This window comes from Chanodichthys erythropterus, chromosome 16 (genome assembly GCF_024489055.1).
Source record: "Chanodichthys erythropterus isolate Z2021 chromosome 16, ASM2448905v1, whole genome shotgun sequence".
NCBI classification, from domain to species: domain Eukaryota; kingdom Metazoa; phylum Chordata; class Actinopteri; order Cypriniformes; family Xenocyprididae; genus Chanodichthys; species Chanodichthys erythropterus.
Genome location: NC_090236.1, coordinates 41996180 through 42015976, shown reverse-complemented (window position 1 = coordinate 42015976; position 19797 = coordinate 41996180). Strand labels below are relative to the sequence as shown.

The 19797-nt window shown below is 43.5% G+C and overlaps 1 protein-coding gene across 2 annotated transcripts in view; it reads left to right on the top strand.

Moving 5' to 3' along the window:
- The window catches only part of LOC137002335 (NLR family CARD domain-containing protein 3-like), a 60166-nt gene that overhangs the window by 33252 nt on the left and 7117 nt on the right, over positions 1–19797 (top strand). For both annotated transcript variants that reach the window (XM_067361899.1, XM_067361898.1), the window contains exon 9: positions 14–187. In XM_067361899.1, the coding sequence (XP_067218000.1) occupies positions 14–187 (174 nt within the window). The remainder of the gene's footprint in view (positions 1–13; positions 188–19797) is intronic.

Genomic DNA, 19797 nt, shown 5'->3' with positions numbered 1-19797 from the left:
TTTGTTATTATAGGTTGTCTATCTGTAATCTCACTGGTCAGCATTGTGCAATTGTGGCATCAGCTCTTCAGTCCTCAGACTGTGTCCTGAGAGAGTTGGACCTGAGTAACAATAACCTGCAGGATTCTGGAGTGAAGCTGCTCGCTGATGGACTGAAGAATCCAAACTGTCAGCTGCAGATACTGAGGTACATAAGGGTGATTTTACCTGGTCTGTGAGTTGAAAATAAAAACATACACAATACACAGCAAACATTTACTTTAAAGATAAATCTCATTTACATTAACTACACATTTACTTTTGTCATATAATGTATGATACAAGCAGCAAAGCATACAAAACTATCAAAAATGTGTTATTGCATTCAGCTAATTGTTTAATTCCATTCTTTTTAAAGATTAATTAATTTGAGTGGAAACAATTTTTTTTATTTTACATTTTAACAATAATTTAGTGATCAGAACTGATATGAGCACACACACACACACCTACACACACACACACACACACACACACACACTGTGTGTGTGATGTTGACCAAAAAATATATCTCAATAGGGTATAGGGTTTAAAAAAGAAGAAAAATTCAATCGGTTCACTCAAATAAGAATCAGTATTCCAACTTTTGTTCATGGGTTTCTTCTGTATTGTTACTGTTCCGAAACTGGTTTGATTAGAAATGTATGCAAATTGTAATATATATAAACTTTATAAACACTATAAAACTATATGCTATTTTAGTTCCCCTCACTCCACAACAAATCCTCTAAAAGTAACAGTATTCAGGCTATATAAATGTCAAGCCAAAACAAATTAATTTAAAGTGAATATGTTGTGTTCGCGTGTGAGGCACCAGCGCAATCACTGGATTTTTTTTTTTTCCTTTTAAGAGGAAACTGTTACTCCGTGATTTATGGTCATACAGATAGAAGCAAGACATCATTCAAAACTGTACAGCTTTTGTAAAATAAAGAAAACAAGCAGGATTCTGCTTTTTGCCATATCAGTTTCCTTTCTGTGAACTCTGGAGTGCATCACACTGAACCGAAGCGCAGCACAATTTTTTTTCAATTTATGTAATTTAAGTGAAATATATTTCACTTATAGACCTATATATTGCATATTCCCTGCCATTCATTTTCATTTAAATGTAGGCCTAATGGTTGATGGTTGACATATCCTCAGAGAAACTAACATCAGCTCATTGCCATTGCGTCCTACCTATGATGACTTGATAACTGAGCCCAGGCATTTCACTCATGTTGGATGCATCAACTTCACATTTGCATAGGCCGTACTGTTTGAATTAATGATTGGTTGATTGCCAAATTAAAATATTAACTCCCTCAGTTTTTTTCTAACCAGTGTGAAAGAGACTCAAATGTTGCACATACAATTAAGAGCTATACACCATTTTAATCTGTGGAATATCTTCTTTTATTTGTGTACACTAAGAGTAAAAACAAAATGTTGTGCTTTTTGCAAAATAAAGAAAACTAACATGATGCGTGGTCTCTCGTCTCCCTCTGAACGAAGTCCAATCTGATAGTTCTCAGAAAATGTAAAACTGTAACTTAGTGAATACTAATCACAAAAAAATGAGACGTCTGTCTAAAAAACGTTGAAATGTCAGGTTTTAAATCGTGTAAGTCAAATCGAAAACAAAAAGTCTGTGTTTATGTAATCTGTATGAAAAGAGAGCCATGTCAGAAGTCCGTGATTCAGCTCATTATCCGCTAATGCAGCCACTCCCACGGAGCCAGCGCTATTCAGACGCAAATTCTGAGGCAATACATGCATTCATCGTCTCAATCGTGTATTTATTGTCTTGAAAAGTGTTTATCTGGATGTTAAAGCCATGGTTAGCGACCTCTAGAAGACATGCCGTTAGTTCCTGGTTCCTGTTCTTCTTTAGATGAATTTGTGGACTAAAGGTGTACAGAGCGCCCTCCGGCTGCAAGTATGAATTAAAAACACAGTATCCAGCATTCATAGTGATGACAATAAATATTGAATAAATATTACTGTATAGAAAATTGACATAAACATATGAGAATCCATCAATATTTCTCCAAATGTGCATGCTTTTAAGCTAAAAGCTGTAACGTCTGGATGGATCCGTTCAGAGTCAATAAACTTTGGAGTTTTCAGAATGCTTTTAACCTGATGAACTTTGTTTGTAAATCACTAAATCGGCTCCGGACGGCTGTGACTTTCGGCAGGTTTGTGGACCTGTGAGGGTAAACAGAAAACTCCAACTTCCTCACTTTGGTGACTTCAAATGAGCACTACCCCCCAGAGACTGTCTAGAACACATTCCAAAACACTCACACACACACACACACACACACACACACATACAGAAACACACAAACATACATTTTTGACTGTATATGTAAAATACAACTATGCTGAAATATATCCATCATGTATTTCGAGCGCATGCATGTTTTCTAGGGTTTAAATGAGTGTATTTGTGCTAGTGTTAGTTGTAATAAGGGAATTGTGTCTGTAAACCATAATTTCTTGTATATGCCTTTCTGATCTATCGAGTTTGATCTCGTTTTAAAAAATCGCGATCTTGCTTTAGAAAGTTCTAAAGGTTTACTGTCGATCTACAGTGTTTTTTTAAGATATAGATGTTCTAACACCAGTGTTGGGTGTGCAAACAACATGGAAAATCAAATAGGACTTCATACCTTTATGAAATAGAGATCGCGAGAAGAATCCAATATGTGGCACTTTGGTAAAATATGAGTGTCCATTGCAAAATAAAAAACGTCTCGGTTACGTATGTAACCCTCGTTCCCTGAAGGAGGGAACGGAGACGTACGTCAGTAGTGACCGACGAATCGGGATATCGCTTAGAGAGCCCTATCATCTTCGTGTAAACTAAAACAAGCCAATGGAATTGGCGTGCGATATTTGCATAATGCGCACCGCCCCCGACAGGTGTATATAAATAGGAAGCAGATGCAATCGCACTCTGTTTTTCGCTGAGGAGACAACTGGTGTCCGCACTACAGCGAGGGTACAGAAACTGTGGCGACGGGACGTACGTCTCCGTTCCCTCCTTCAGGGAACGAGGGTTACATACGTAACCGAGACGTTCCCTTTCAGTCGGTCACGTTCGACGTACGTCAGTAGTGACCGACGAATTGGGATCCCAACTAAAGTGCCACAGTTACGAAACCCCTTCCAGTGCCCAGCACAAGCTCAGCCGCCCATAGCACCGGCTGGCGGTGAAGGGGGCGAGCTTACACCGAGAGAGTCTACTGCTGTCTAACCACTACCCACTAAGTAAACTAGACACACTGGGGAAGCGAACCCGTAAGGGACGCTGCGGAAACCACTACCTACCCAATGGGGGAGGAGTTTACGTGGGAATACACACATGGACTGGCCCGGGGGGGCAGTACGCATATGGAGTCCCTGGGATGGCTCATCTGACAGGTGACAGCAGAGCTGGCTCTGCTAAGGGAAATACACGGACTCGGCCCGTAGGGAGTTTTAAACCGTGGAAAATACACATATTGGACCGCTCACGTAGAGGGGTCACGACATATGGGCCCCAGCCAACAGACAGCGTCAGCGACGGATGTAGGCCTGGCATCAGACACTCCGCAATGTCCGAGCCGAGGGGGGAGGCGGAGGAACTCGACAGGGTTCGCCAAGCGGGGAACATGACTGGAGTGAAAGTATGCACGTATCCGGCCAGTGGCGGGAATGGCATTGCAAGCCGACACTTAGAGTGGGTACAACACGTCTACCGACTAGTGGATGCGAGTACACGTGAGGATACCGGCTCTACACGTAGGCTATAAAACCTAGCGAACGTGTTTGGTGTCGCCCAGCCCGCAGCTCTACAGATATCTGTCAGCGAGGCGCCATGAGCCAGCGCCCAGGAAGAGGCCACCCCTCTGGTGGAGTGGGCTCTCAACCCGAGCGGGCAAGGCACGCCCTGGGATTCGTACGCCAAGGCGATGGCATCCACTATCCAGTGGGCCATCCTCTGCTTGGAGACAGCCTTTCCCTTCTGCTGGCCTCCGTAACAGATGAAGAGCTGATCTGAGGTCCTGAAGCTTTGCGTTCTGTCCACGTAAACGCGCAGAGCGCGGACGGGACAGAGCGAAGCTAGGGCTGGGTCTGCCTCCTCCGAGGGCAGCGCTTGCAGGTTCACTACCTGATCTCTGAAGGGAGTGGTAGGAACCTTGGGCACGTATCCAGGCCGGGGTCTCAGGATGACGTGAGAAGCACCGGGCCCGAATTCTAGGCACGTTTCGTCGACCGAAAATGCATGCAGATCCCCTACCCTCTTCAGGGAAGCCAATGCAACCAGAAGAACCGTCTTAAGAGACATTAGTTTCAGGTCGACTGATTGCAAAGGTTCGAAGGGATGACCCCGGAGAGCTGTGAGAACCAGGGTCAAATCCCAAGAGGGTACGGAGGAAGGGCGAGGAGGATTCAGTCTCCTGGCCCCCTCAGGAATCTGACGATCAGATCGTGTTTCCCCAGGGACTTACCCTCAACTGCATGGTGATGTGCGGCAATGGCGGCAACATACACCTTGAGGGTGGAGGGAGACAGCCTTCGCTCCAACCCATCTTGCAGAAAGGAAAGCACGGATCCGACCGAACATGATCGGGGGTCCTCTCGGCGAGAGGCGCACCATTCGACGAACAGGTTCCACTTCAGCGCGTAGAGATTCCTAGTGGAAGGAGCTCTAGCGGAAGTGATGGTGTCTACGACCGCTTGCGGGAGATCACTCAGAACCTCCGCATCCCGTCCAGGGACCACACGTGGAGGTTCCACAGATCGAGACGCGGGTGCCACAGGGTGCCCCGTCTCTGAGTCAGGGGGTCCTTCCTCAGAGGAATCGGCCAGGGAGGTGCTGTCACGAGGAGAATGAGGTCTGAGAATCAGGTCCGAGTGGGCCAGTACGGAGCCACTAACAGAACCTGCTCCCCGTCCTCCCTGACCTTGCACATGAGTTGTGCGAGAAGGCTCACTGGGGGAAACGCATGTTTGCGCAGACCCGGGGGCCAGCTGTGTGCCAGGGCATCCGTGCCGAGCGTGCCGCCGGTCAGGGGAATAAAACCACTGGCGGAGGGCAGTTTCCGGGGAGGCAAGCAGGACTACCTGGGCCTCGCCGAAACGCTGCCAAATCAGCTGGACCGCCTGGGGGTGGAGCCGCCACTCGCCCGCAAGTAGATGCTGCCGTGACAGCTCGTCGGCTGCACGGTTGAGCACACCTGAGACACGAGTGGCCCGAAGGGACCTCAGATCCTTCTGACTCCACAACAAGAGATGGCGGGCGAGTTGCAACATGCGACGGAAGCGTAGACCACCTTGGCCGGTAGGTGTACGCAACGGCCGCAGTGCTTAGTGAGCGGACTAGAACGTGCTTGCCTGACAACAGCTCCTTGAAGCGGGCCAGCGCAAGACGAACCGCTAGCAACTCGAGGCAATTGGTATGCCAATGCAGCTGAGGCCCCGTCCAAAGACCTGTCACTGCATGCCCGTTGTACGTGGCCCCCCATCCCGTGGCAGAGACATCTGTGGAGACCACAGCGTGCCTGGACACTCGTTCGAGGGGTACTCCGGCCCACAGGAACGAAGGGTCCAACCACCGGACAAGGGTGCGACGGCAGCTCGGTGTCACGGGGACACGGAGCGTGCCGCACTGCCACGCCCATCTCGGGACCCGGCCGCGGAGCCAGTGTTGAAGCGGTCTCATATGAAGCAATCCGAGCGGCGTACCGCGGCTGCAGATGCCATATGCCCCAGGAGCCTCTGAAAATCTTTCAGTGGAGCCGCTGTCCTGCACATGAGCGAGCTCAGGCAGTTCAACACCGACTGGACGCGCACCTCGGTGAGACGCGCAGTCTGTGCGACCGAGTCTAGCTCGAGACCGAAACAAGAGATCCTCTACCCGGGGGCGAGTTTGCTCTTGTCCCAGTTGACCTGAAGACCCAACCGGTTGGGAGCTACAACCATGTCGGGTAGGACTTTGTACTGACATGCCCGACCCCCGAACGCAGACCGACCTAGGAAGGCTCTGTGTCGAGGAAGAATCGAGACATGAAAGTATGCGTCCTTCAGGTCTATTGCTGCAAACCAATCCTGGGGACGGTCCAGGATTGGCCGTAGCCCACCGCCCTTTTACGGTACAATGAAGTAGGGGCTGTAAAACCCCGACTTCATATCGGCTGGAGGGACCGGCTTGATTGTACCCTTCGCCCGGAAGAACAGCAATCTCCACCCGGAGAACAGGAGCACTGTCCAACGACACCTGAGTGAAGTGGACAGCCCTGAAGACCGGGGGACGCCGGGCGAACTGAATCGCATAGCCGAGTCTGATAGTACGAATGAGCCAACTGGACAGGCTGGGGAGCGCTATCCACGCTTCCAGACACTGAGCCAGCGGGACCAAAGGCACCACAGACGCACCGGGGGTGGGGCAGCAAGGCAGAGAGGGACCCGACTCGGACGGCTTGAGGGCGGCCCGGAGTGGGGTCGGACTCTGCGAGGCAGCAGTGTGCATGGGAGACGGCGCACGGGACGCGGTCTGCACCAACACACTGCCACCTGCTGGCGAATGGGGAGGGGAGCTGACAGCAGCGGCGGAGCCTGGCACACTGGCAGACACCCCTTGTTGTGACCTGGAGTTTGAGGAAACTGCTCTTTTTGTGGCAAAGTGGGTACCGCTGGACTCCGGAGAGCCAGCGGCGGTAGATGGACAGCCGCCACAAAATCCCCCCCGGCCCTCCTCCGGGGGTGGGAGAGCAGATGGAATACTCTCCCAAAGGGCAGGAACCTTCCGCTCCAGGTCGCCCGTCTCAGGGCCGAGTTTTCCCCGACCGCTTGCCACCTGGCTGGCAGAGACGGGCTGGGCACCACGTCCGCGCCCGGCACCCTGCTGTTTGGCTGGTGTAGGCTGCTGCTTTGCCAACTTAGCAGGGGCGGAGGAAGACGCAGGCGGGCGCCCTCGGCGACGAGCGGGCTGAGGCTGAGCCACGGGCGGCTGGGTGGAGGCAGCAGCGGACCGCCGTGGCATGACATGTCTGATAGCCTCAGCCTGCTTCTGTGCAGCGGAGGACTGTTGGGCACAGCTCTCCACCGCGTCGCCGAAAAGGCCGACCGGAGACACGGGGGAATCCAGGAACCGATGTTTGTCGGTCTCCCTCATGTCTGCCAAGGTCAGCCAGAGGTGGCGTTGCTGGGCTACCAGAGTAGACATCGCCTGGCCAACAGAACGCGCTGTCACCTTCGTTGCCCGGAGGGCAAGGTCAGTGGCAGCGCGCAGCTCCCCAAGCAGCTGTTGGTCAGGACCTTCCTGGGGCATCTGCGACAGCGCTTTTGCCTGATAGACCTGCAAAAGGGCCATCGCGTGCAGGGCAGAGGCAGCCTGCCCACAGGCACTGTAAGCTTTCTCAGTCAGACCGGCTGAGAATTCACAGGCCTGGGACGGGAGACGCGGCTCACCGCGCCAGCCAGCGGCCGTTGGACACAACTGCGTCGCAACAGACCGTTCGACTGGCGGGATCTTCGCGTACCCCCTGGCTAGCCCGCCGTCCAGGGAGGTGAAGGCAGACGAGGGACCAGGCCCTGTACGAGCCCCATGCGGAGCTTGCCAAGACCTGGTCACCTCATCGTGTACTTCCGGGAAGAAAGGCATTGGGGCGGGACGCTGGATTTGACCAGCGCGACCCCCCGCCAAGTACCAATCGTCCAACCGAGATGGGCCGGGACAGGGTGGAGGGTTCCACTCAAGCCCGGGCGGCCCGGGAGAGCACAGCCGTGAGCTCGGGATCCGACTCGGGCAACGCTACCGTCCCGGGCAGCAGCGCGTCCGAATCCTCCCCCGAGGACTCAGGCTCACCTTCCGATGCAGCGATCGACATCCGATCCGCCGCCAGCACACCAAAGGTAACGGCTGGACAGTCCGTAGAGGGCCCAGCGGAAACCAACGGTGGCACGATGGGTTGCGGTGCTGATGAGGCGGCAGGGGCCCGAGGAGCGTTTCCGCTCGGCGGGGAAGCCCTGACCGTAATCCTCCGGTCACCCTTCCTATACAGCGCCGTACCGTCATTCCGGTTCCCGGGGCCGGAAAAAACGGTCGTACGCGGCATAGGAGAGGGGACCCCCGCTTCCTGAGACTTCAGGAAGGAGAGTCTCGACCTCAGCATCGCGATAGTCATGTTCCCGCAATGGGAACATGAACCATCCACAAAAGCTGCTTCAGCGTGCAGAATGCCCAAACACGAGATGCAACGATTGTGCCCATCAGCAGGGACCAGGGAACGACCGCACCCATTAACGCACAGACGAAATGACATACTGTCAGGGTTCGTCTGTAAAGCTCTTTTAGAAGGGGAAGTCAACTCACTCGTGCTGAAGCACCCAGGGAGCGACGCGATGTGTCAGGTACACCACTCCCTGACACACCGAGGAACCGGCCCAAATCGCTACACACGCACACACTCTTTGTGTTGCTGTGAAAACAGCAGTTTTCGAGCTTATAGCTCAGCTCCTCGGAGACTCGCGACCTCGCTGAACGTGCCCTTTCACCAGCACTGAAAGCTCGCTGTAAATCCTCTTCTGAGGCAATGTTTTAGAATAAAACAAACGAAGAAAGGAGTCTTCTAAAACAGGACACCAGTGAATGGCTCCGAAGCGAAAGACAGAGTGCGATTGCATCTGCTTCCTATTTATATACACCTGTCGGGGGCGGTGCGCATTATGCAAATATCGCACGCCAATTCCATTGGCTTGTTTTAGTTTACACGAAGATGATAGGGCTCTCTAAGCGATATCCCGATTCGTCGGTCACTACTGACGTACGTCGAACGTGACCGACTGAAAGGGAACAGAACTTTTTGTACATGAAAGATTTATATATTGTCCATTGTTTGCATCACATTTCTTCTGAGTGATCTGGTCTCTGTCATCGTTCTTCAAGAAATAATGCAATCTGAGCAGCTTTTATGTTGTGTAACACGATCGTATCTAACAAACAAATGAGCCTGTGTCCAAAGTATATTTTTTCAAAATAGTGCAGCAGTTTTAGTTATAATATCCAAGCAGTGCTGTCAGATTTTGATATCCTCCCGCCATTGTCACTGTAGTAAATCTCACAACCAAAACTTTCAGCGAATGCCACGATCCAGCAACGTGTGTTCTATTTCTTTCGTATGCGAGCACATCTACACAGACACACATCAGTCTCGAATATATTGCAGCAAGCCATATTTTATAATTGTACAAAATAATCGAGAGAAAAAAGCACAAATACGGCTGAGATGACAAATTCAGCGGCTGAAATTAGCTGCTGAGGAAACATGACGGCTCACAGACAGCAGCGGCATACCTGTCACTCAAGTGACCACGCCCTTAATTATGCAGAACTTTAATGCTTAATATAATTTAAACAGATGAGTTATAAAAAAATTCACCCCCCTCACAGTTGTCATGAAGGGCAAAATTAGCAGTATAGACCAAAACCACAATTTGAACCAACTTGTAAACATGTTTTTTTTTCTGCTGTAAACTTGGCCAATTTAACATGGGACTCAATGAGATTCTGCTCTCTTTTGGAGCCTGTCTCTAGCGGCCAGTCGATGAATCGCAGTTTAAGTCACTTCCGTATTGGCTTCACGAGAGACTGGGGGAGGTTGCTGCTTGGTTTTTGGTCATTTAAAACTGAATTCACGGCTAAATAGAAAGAACTCTCGGGTCTCCCGTGCGCAGTCTTTGTTGATATTGAAGGGACTTTCGCCTCACTAGAGTGACGCTGTTTGCGTCACTGAAATAAACGAATCTGATTGCACGGTACGTTTTGGAGTTGACTCGAATCGCGACGGAGGGCAGACTGACCAGACTGATATATCTTGTAGATATATATCAGTCTGGCCTTGCCAGGCAAGTAGTTATGGCCCTTTAGGCAGACTAGTTTCTTTCTTTCTTTCTTCCTTTCTTTTTTTTTTTTTTTTAATAAATAAAAAAATATATTCTTTACAAGGACACTATATGTTTAGTTTTTTGGGCAGAGTTGAGCTATTTTGCATGTAATTTACTTTTGATGAATCGTGTGAATCATTTCTTTTATGAATTTGTTTATTTTTTTATTTTTTTTATTTTGTTTGTGTGAGTGTGTGGTTTAATGCTCAACTCTTGCCTCCCATAGGGTTTCCTGTATAATAACTTTGTAAAGCCATCAATAAATCTTGGGGATTTATTTAAACGTACCTGAGTTGTGTTGATGTTTGTTAAAAGGTGGACCTTGTTACATAAGAATGGAGACATGACAGACACTGTCAAGAGCTGCTCTCTTTATTGTTCTATTGCTCGCTTCTTAGCACGGGACATATACTTTGCTGCTGACCGAAAGGTGGAACAACAATCAAATGATTAGACGTATAAAACTCCCGCTGCAAGTTTGGAAACTCCACATTCTTTGCTCTGGCCAGCATAGCACAAATCGCTTTGTATCTGAAAGGCTGCGCATGAGCAGCGCGCACTGTAGCTGTCAATAAAACAGCTCGAGTTTATCAGACTGACGTGCAAAACTCCCGTTTTATTCAACAAATCTCTTAATTATATCGCGTTTGCACTGTTAGTGAAGATGAAAGAATTTGTTAGTGTGCAGAAATTGAGTTGCAATGATGAGATCACTGCTTTCATACTCTCAACAACATATCTGTTATAGGCTACAGTGTTAATTTCTGCAACCTTTCATGCCACGATCTAAATATAATCGACACTTTTCACAATTAGTTAACTTTGAGAGCTGTAATTGTAAAAACGCGCTAAAAAAGAGAGTAATAAGTTAATTAATATGCAAAGATGTCAGCCAATCACAGCAGTGAGCGTTTACACTGAAGTCTCACAGAGACACGCCCCTTAAAACAGCGTTCAAATCAGAGGATAAAATCAGGGTATGAAAAATGCCTTTTATTTCTAAATTATGACAATTTTGGATGTAAAGCATCCTAAGCATACTAACATTATACTTGTACTCCTGTATCCTTTCAACTTCTGTTCCGTAAAATTACACAGGTTTCCCCTTCGAGGCATTTTTCGTGAAATTGATCTCTTTAGTTTTACTAATGATAAGTTTTGTTTCTTTTTTTGTCCAGTATCATCTTCTGCGCTTTGAGTTGTGACACAAGAACAGACCTTGACAGAATTTAAATTTTGTAGCGTTTTTTCTTTCTAGATGAAATCGGTAATGAAAACAAATTATTCTTAATAAACTCTCAATCGGGGCGGCGCCAGCCGATTTTGAGTCAAGCCCCGAATCTTTCAGGTTTGCAGTGTTAATTTAGTTGACGAATAATTTTCGTCATAATTTTTGTCAACAACATTTTTTCACGGACTAAAACGAGACGATGACTAAATAAAAACGTGTTTTGAATGACTAAAACTATGACTAAAATCTACTTTAATATTCGTCAACGAATAAAAACGAGACGAAAATGAAAGAGAGGGACGATTTGGGAAGATATCCAGTCAGGAACGCTGTCCTTTGTGGAAGATGCGCACATTTGAAGTGTAACGCGCTGATCTAACCGCGGGAAACGCGGCGCTGTTGCGCGCTCTACAGGCTCGCGCAGCAGCACTTTAGGCTGCTAAGTAATTAATGAATAGCGCACATTTATGCTAAGAGATTGCTTATAACTAATATTGATGAATTACGACAATGTTTACTACACTATGTTTATATGGTAATGTGTTGTAGGTTGTAAGAATGCATATTTATCTCCCTCATTAGTAGCCTGCTACTACAATAGGCTACAACGCAGGCTGCAGACATTTCAGAATAAGAGTCACGTTGTATTTCGTGATGGTTTATAATAATTATTTTTTTCCTGGTCATTATTGTTATTTTGTTTACACAATAAACTGTATTTAATTTAATTTCTATTTAATTCATAGTAAACTACTGTATCTTCTGTCACAAGAAGGAAAGACTAAGAACATTATTTGATATATTATTCAATATATTTTACAAGTATAAGGGTTATTATAGTTAACTAAACCTAAAACCAAAGAAATCTTCATTATTTGAAGTAAACTGACTGAAATAAAATATAAATATATATAAAAAATGTAAACTTATTTTATTTCATCTAGTTTCTAAGCTTTACCTTAACCTGAGGTATTAAAATAACAGAAATAAAAACTTAGACATTCAAAAGCGAAAACTAAAAGACATAAACACAAAAAAAATAAAATCTAAAACTAAAAATCTAATCGAATAAAATGTGTGTGTCAATCCCTGAAATATGCTGAATTTTGCTCTTTTGTGTCTTTTTGCACTTGAACGGTCAAAAAACGTCCGCTTTGGCGAGCAAAGTACAGTTGGGTGAACATTAACAGTTTGGGGAATATCAGATGTACCTATTTCTGTGTATAGGATCTGTGTATTGTTAGAGAAATGCTTTATGCATTACAATTGAACTTAATTAGATTTTAGTTGACTAAACTAGACTAAAACTAAAACAATTTCCGATGACTAAAATATGACTAAAACTAAATGGCATTTTAGTCAAAAGACTATGACTAAAACTAAATCAAAATTTGCTGTCAAAATTAACACTGCAGGTTTGAGGTTTCTTAACAGTGCTGTCAAAATATCATTTTTCTAAACATATCTATCTATTAAAATATGTTAAACAGTTCAATACCCCTTTTCTACAGTACTTTTGTTATGATATAACAGCTGATAATACAACTTTGGCACATTTGTCAGCTAAACGTTCATTCAATTTCTGTCTAGTTGTTCTCTAATGTCTTACCGGATGATGAAACTTCACTTAATCATTTTTAAATGCCATCCAATTTGGTTCCAAGCTCCATTCTCAGCGTTTTTAGTTAAGCCAACACATTCGATGTGTCTGCCATGGCAGCCAGGTCAGGATCGGCCTGAGATTTCGTTTTTTCTGTTCCTCACGAAAAGTTCTCTTATTAAAAAAACAGTAATTTTGTGAAATATTATTATAATTTAAAATAACTAATTTATTTATTTTCTACAAAAAATTCTTAGAAAAAATAAAATCTGAATGTTTATTCTACTGAAATCTTACTGATATGTCACTTGCATTGTAACGAAATGTAGCGGTTATTAATCAATTTATGGATGAAATATGAATATAATAATTCATAAGGTTATGAATAAATTATGATTCATATATCGACCCAACGGGGAATTAAACATATATTGTGTATCAATTACAACAAATTATAATCAATTACATATATGATTAGTTCTGGTTTAGTAATTATTTAGAGAAACTGTTCGTTTGTCCAGCAAACTAAGTCCCTCACAGAATATTATAAACAGAGTTATTATCTGGCCATGAAAATAACTTGCTATTATAACATCAAAGCATAAAGCGATCGAAAAGTGTTAAAGTGACTTGGTCTTCAGCTGAAAGAACAAACAGAACAATCGAGCGTGAATAACGTTTTAATATATGCAAACTACGAATACAGAGGTTATACATCTAAATATATATACAAGAATACACATATATATACACGAGAATGAAAATGAAGAAAAGACAGGGAAAGAAAGATGATCAAAGAATGGCAAATTACACAGTTAAACCTTTTTGAGAGAGCCAGCACAGAAATCAGTTTAGACAAATTTAAGGTAAATGATAATACTTGCTTATTGGTTCAAGTCCGTGAGTAGCAGTTTCAACGCGCTTGGCTTGGTCCTTTCCGAGAGGGTTTCTCCGGCAGGGTTTTCAAAAGAGGTTTAAACTTAAGTAACTTAACCGAAGAGAGAGAGAGAGAGAGAGAGGAAGTGGTCCTCCCGAGCTGCGCGCGTGGTTGGGAAGCGCGGTCACCTGAGGCGTCCGGAGAGACGTGCACGAGACGATCGGGAGGTCACCGGGAGAGCAAAGAAAAGGTGTGTGTCGTTGTTTTTATGGAAACCCAAACTAACACACCTCCTGAATTTTAGCAGCCAATAGATGCGCAGCACTATTTGGTGGGCAAAGTTCCTTGGTTTGGTCTCCTAGATAAATTTGCATACTTAATGGCCATCAGACCGGATTTCGAGATCGAGTGCTTTCTTCAAAGTATCATTAAACACATAGAAAAATGCATATGTCAGCCATGTGACCCACCTCAGTAAATAGCTCGAGTCCGGAGCTTTACGGAGAGACCAAACTCGACAGATCAGAAAGGCATAGGAGAGAAGTTATGGTTTACAGACAAAATTATATAGTTTAAAATGCACACTAGCACAAATACACTCATTTAAACACTAGGAAACATGCATAGGCCCTAAAATATATGAAATATATATTTCAGCATAGTGGTAGTTTATATATATACAGTTAAAAATGTATGTTTGTGTGTTTCTGTATGAGTGTCTGTGTGTGTGTTTTTGTGTGTGCCAGTGTGTGTGGGTGCTGGAATGTGGATCTGGCCCGTAGTCCACATGAGGGGCCCCTTTGATGTCCTAAGAGCAAGGAAATTGGGCCTGCTGTGTTACCTCGGAGGGCAACAAAGGTGTCAAGTGGCTCATCTTTAGTAGACTGCTCGGAGCCGATTTAGTGATTAAGAAACAAAGTTCATCAGGTTAAAAGCGTTCTGAAAACTCCAAAGTTTATTGACTCTGAACGGATCCATCCAGACGTTACATGCATAAAAATTTGGAACGCGGCGTATTTATAATGCTGTTATTCCCATCACTGCCTGTGACAGTGATGCCTCCCTTCCAGATGCGCTAAACAACTTTATGCATGTTTTGAGGCACAGAACTACACAGTGGCAATGAAGATCACCCCTCCTCCCGACAACCAGGTACTGCATTTCTCCACAGGTGATGAGGAAGACTCTGCACAGAGTTAACCCACAGAGGGCTGCTGGACTAGACAACATTCCAAATTTGTCCTCTGCATTTAACCCATATACCCAGATCCGTACATCAAACAAATTTGTGTTGGCTGAATTTTTATTACAGTTTATAAAGACTTTGTTGACTAAAATGACTAAAAAAAAAAAAAAAAAGAAGACTAACTAGGCTAAATAGTATTGCTTTATTTTCAAGGTGTACATAAAGTATCAGGACAGTATATATTTATGGCAGGTGTTTATTCCCTGTGTGGAGGAATACAGAATCTAATTCATGCAACATTTTACATTTGTATTGCCAAATAAATTGCAGTGTTGCTGTGTACAATTAAAACAAGTTTAAAAACAGCTTTTTTAAAAACAAGTTTTTCTTTTTCTCTCTCTTGCCAATGCTCTGTATCTCAGGAGTTTTTTTCAGCAAGTTCCTTATTTTCTTCCTTCGCTGACAGGCGCCGTGTCTATTTACACCTTTAGCTAGTATTGTTCTGCACCCCCACCATGAAGCTGTTCTAGACATTAGCCTAATAATTTAAAGTGTATAGATAACGAAAAAAGTTTTATCATTTACGTTGTTGTATTTTTGTCATTAAAGTTTATCAATTGTTAAATATTTCATTCAATTATTGATTTTTACAGAACTGTTGTTTGTTACACAAATGTGAATTTAGTCTGTTGGATAATATTTGAAGAGTTCATTTGCAAAAAACAATAAATGGCACTTTAGAAAATAATGAACTGAATGCTGGGCGTTATTCTACACATATAGTACATTCTGAACACTAAATAAGTTTTGTCCTTTTGCGTTTGTGTGTGTGCAAGTGTGAGTGTGTCTGTGTATGTGTGTGCTGATCTGTTAGTGTGTGTGCAATTACAAAACAACTACTTAACTCTGTTTGGTTTAACTCTGAAACATTAAATGTAGTGTTATCTACTTTTGTCTGCTTTTTTTTAGAGTTATTAATGAATCAAAACAACCCAACTGCAGTTTGAATGATATTTCTTGGAATGCACAATAAAAAAATAATAATTTGTGAAAATTAATAAAAACAGAGTTAGCTGTTTTTGCAAATGAACTCTTCATTTGTTGTTTGTTGAAAAATGGAAATTCATGGTAATATTATGGCCTATAAATGTAAACAAAAAAATTGTAGTGTAACATAATTTTTAGAACTGCAGGACAGACACATCTCAGTAGCCCATGTTTGTTCAGGATTTGAAGCCCTGTCATTGATATTGCTGACTAATGCTCTACCACCCGACCACATATTGACTTTCTGTGAAATGCCCAGAACAGAAGTTCTCTTTTCCAGCAGTAACCAGTGTGTCCTTGCACGCAAGAGAGGAGCACTCTTCACTCCTCTCACTTGGCAATTGTAAACATAATCAGCTCATTGCACATATTTGAAAAAATTTCTGGCACTAACTGTGCAATATGATGATCTTGTGGTGTAATTTTTTGTGCAAGAGGTTAATGTTCAAATCATTTTGTGGAAAACAGATTTAATGCACACTATTTAAACTAACACGGAAAACACAGAAATTCTCATTTCCTTCTCCATGCTCTCTGAGGCAGATGTTTCAAAACTCATCCTTTCCAATCACCCTACTACCTGTCTGCTAGACCCTATCCCCACTCATCTTCTTCAGGCCATCTCCTCCTCAATTCTACCTGCACTCACTCACATGATCAATTCTTCCCTTCACACTGGAACATTTCCCACAGCCTTTAAGCAGGCTAGGATTACCCCACTGCTTAAAAAAACCCTCTTAATCCAGCACTTTTAGAAAAGACCAGTATCCCTTCTTCCTTTCATTGCAAAGACACTTGAAAGAGTTGTATTCAGCCAACTGTCTACTTATCTCACACAGAACAACCTCCTTGACAACCACCAGTCTGGCTTCAAGAGTGGCCACTCTACTGAGACTGCCTTACTCTCAGTCACTGAAGCCCTGAGACTGGCACAAGCGACTTCACAATCATCAGTACTCATCTTGCTGGATCTGTCTGCTGCTTTTGACACAGTTAACCACCAGATCCTCCTGTCAATGCTCATGTCGAAGGGCATCTCGGGAACCGCACTCCAGTGGTTCGAGTCTTACCTCTCAGGTAGGTCCTTCAGGGTATCAGAGGTGAGGTGTCAAAGTCACATCATCTTGCTACTGGGGTACCTCAGGGCTCAGTGCTTGGACCACTTCTCTTCTCCATCTACACGTCATCACTAGGATCTGTCATTCAGGAACATGGTTTCTCCTACCACTGTTATGCTGATGACACACAACTCTACCTCTCATTCCAACCAGATGATCCGACGGTTGCTGGTCGTATTGCAGGCTGCCTGATGGCCATTTCTGCCTGGATGAAGGACCACTACCTTCAACTCAACCTTGCAAAAACAGAACTGCTTGTGATCTGTGCCAACCCAACACTTCGTCATAACCTTTCAATTCAACTTGGATCATCAACCATTACTCCTTCCAGGACAGCCAGGAACCTTGGAGTGGTGATGGATGATTGTTTAAGCCTCACATATCATGTTGCGACAATGGCCCGGTCCAAGCTCTTGTTCTATCCAGACTGGACTACTGTAATGCTCTCTTGGCTGGCCTTCCAGCATGCACTGTCAAGCCTCTACAACTGATCCAGAATGCTGCAGCAAGACTGGTCTTCAACGAGCCGAAGAGAGCACATGTCACTCCTCTCTTCATCAGTCTGCATTGGCTGCCAGTAGCTGCTCGCATCCAATTCAAGACTCTGATGTTTGCCTACAGAACGACCGCTGGCTCTGCACCGCTATATCTTATCTCACTACTTCAGACTTTATGCGTCCTCCAGAAACTTGCGTTCTGCAAGTGAACAGGGCCTTGTGGTGCCATCACATAGGGGTACAAAATCACTCTCACGGACCTTCTCCAGGTCTGTCCCTGGCTGGTGGAATGACCTGCCACGCTCTATCCGAGCAGCTGAATCTTTAGCCATTTTCAAAAAATGCTAAATACCTATCTTTTTCGTCAGCGCTTGACCCAGTAATAGTAGCACTTACCTTGATTTCTATTCTTCTTCCATCTATTTGTGTATTTATTAAAAAATAAATAAATAAATAAATTCCTTGCTACGAGCACTTTACTGACATAACTGTGACTTCACACAGCACTTACATACTTTTGTTCTCATGTTGATTTGATTGATTCTAGTATTCTCATTTGTAAGTCGCTTTGGATAAACGCGTCTGATAAATGGCTAAATGTAAATGTAACACAACATAAAATAATTATTTATAATAAAACTTAACCGAAATTTTCTGATTTATGTACCAAAGCATGTTCAAATTATTAACGTCTTTACTGATGCTGCATTGTCTTAAATTTATATCCCAGACATGGAAAACAAACACTGATCTCTCTATTCAATCCTGCAATAATTAATAAGTTTAATTGTCCCAGGATTTTATGTAGGCCTGTGTTAAAAATGTTTAGGCCAATTTACAGAGCCCCGTGCTGACACAATGTTTTATCGGCTGATCATTCGCTTTAATTGAAACCTGAGGATGTTTTATTTAGATATATCATCCCTGCATTTAAATTCTACTGTTGTATTTAAATTGTACCTTTTAGCCTTTTTATTCTTTTCTTCCTCACATTTTTAGTAGGTAACAAAGAAGCTTTTTAATAAAAGTCATCAACAATTTGTTAATTTGTTTACAAAAAAACAATTTAATAAAAAGTAATAAATTATTTCTTTATTCATGGTTTATTTTTCTGCATGTTATGCGCAGAGCTCTGTGTTTTACAGGAATGTTTCAATGTGCATCCCTGACCTGTTAAAATATATCAGTAAATTATTAAATGTAGTTTCAAGCATTTTGTCTGCTGTCATTTGTAATCAGGGCTGGGTAGTAACGAAATTTTGTTGCAGTTACATTTTAAATAGATGGTAAACAAATTACAGTTACATTCAAAATGTATTTTAGATTACCAAAGTGATTACTTTGAATTTTAATGTGATTTATTTAATTTAATAGGCTGTTAACATAAGCTGTTTGAGGATGTTTAACCAATGAGCCAATTGTTGATGATTCTCCGGCTGTCTGTTAAAAAAAAAAAAAACGTGGACAGCCTGTTCAGATATTAACAACCAGCAGAGTGCAGACACAATTAAGCAAAGAAATGGACATTAAAAAAAGGGCATAACGCATTTCTCTAGTGGAAATTCAAAGACAGTTTTACTTATATAAACATTAAAAAGGACGTACATTAACATCATAGTGCAATGCAAGCTATGCCTGCAACAAAACTTCTATCAGCTTCAACGGATTCAACATTTAATCTGAAAAAGCATCTTGAGGTAGGCCTAAACTGTTGGTCTTTGAAAATGTTATTTTCCTATTTACGCGTACGTTGAGCTTTGTATGTTATCATTAGCCTACGTTTAATATTTATAAGAATTTATTAGGTCTTTGAAAAATAACCCAAAATCCTCATAGAATTAACATCCATTTAATCATGCGTTAAATGTTTTTATAAAGCCAATTTCACAGACTTTACAGACAAACTTTTAAATCTTAATAATTCATTCCAATTATTTGGTTATATGGTGCGTATGCGAGTTCATGATCAAAAATGGAAATGCAGAAGTCCACTGGTCATAAATCCTAAGGTTTTTTAGTTTTATTTTGGTCTATCTTTATTCTGGGCTTCCAAACAAACTGCTTTTTAATAATTTCCCAAAATTTCAGGAAATATTTACAGTTACTTAGCCTGTCAACAGGAAGTTAACACAGGCACACGCTGAAAACGGACACAAAGAGGAGAACAGACGCGCCCTCAGAAAAAATACTGCACCATGCACAAGCTCATGGTTCGCAAAATATAGGAAGAATAATATAAATATTAAATTGGGGTTTATACGAATGTATCTCTTCAGGGAAC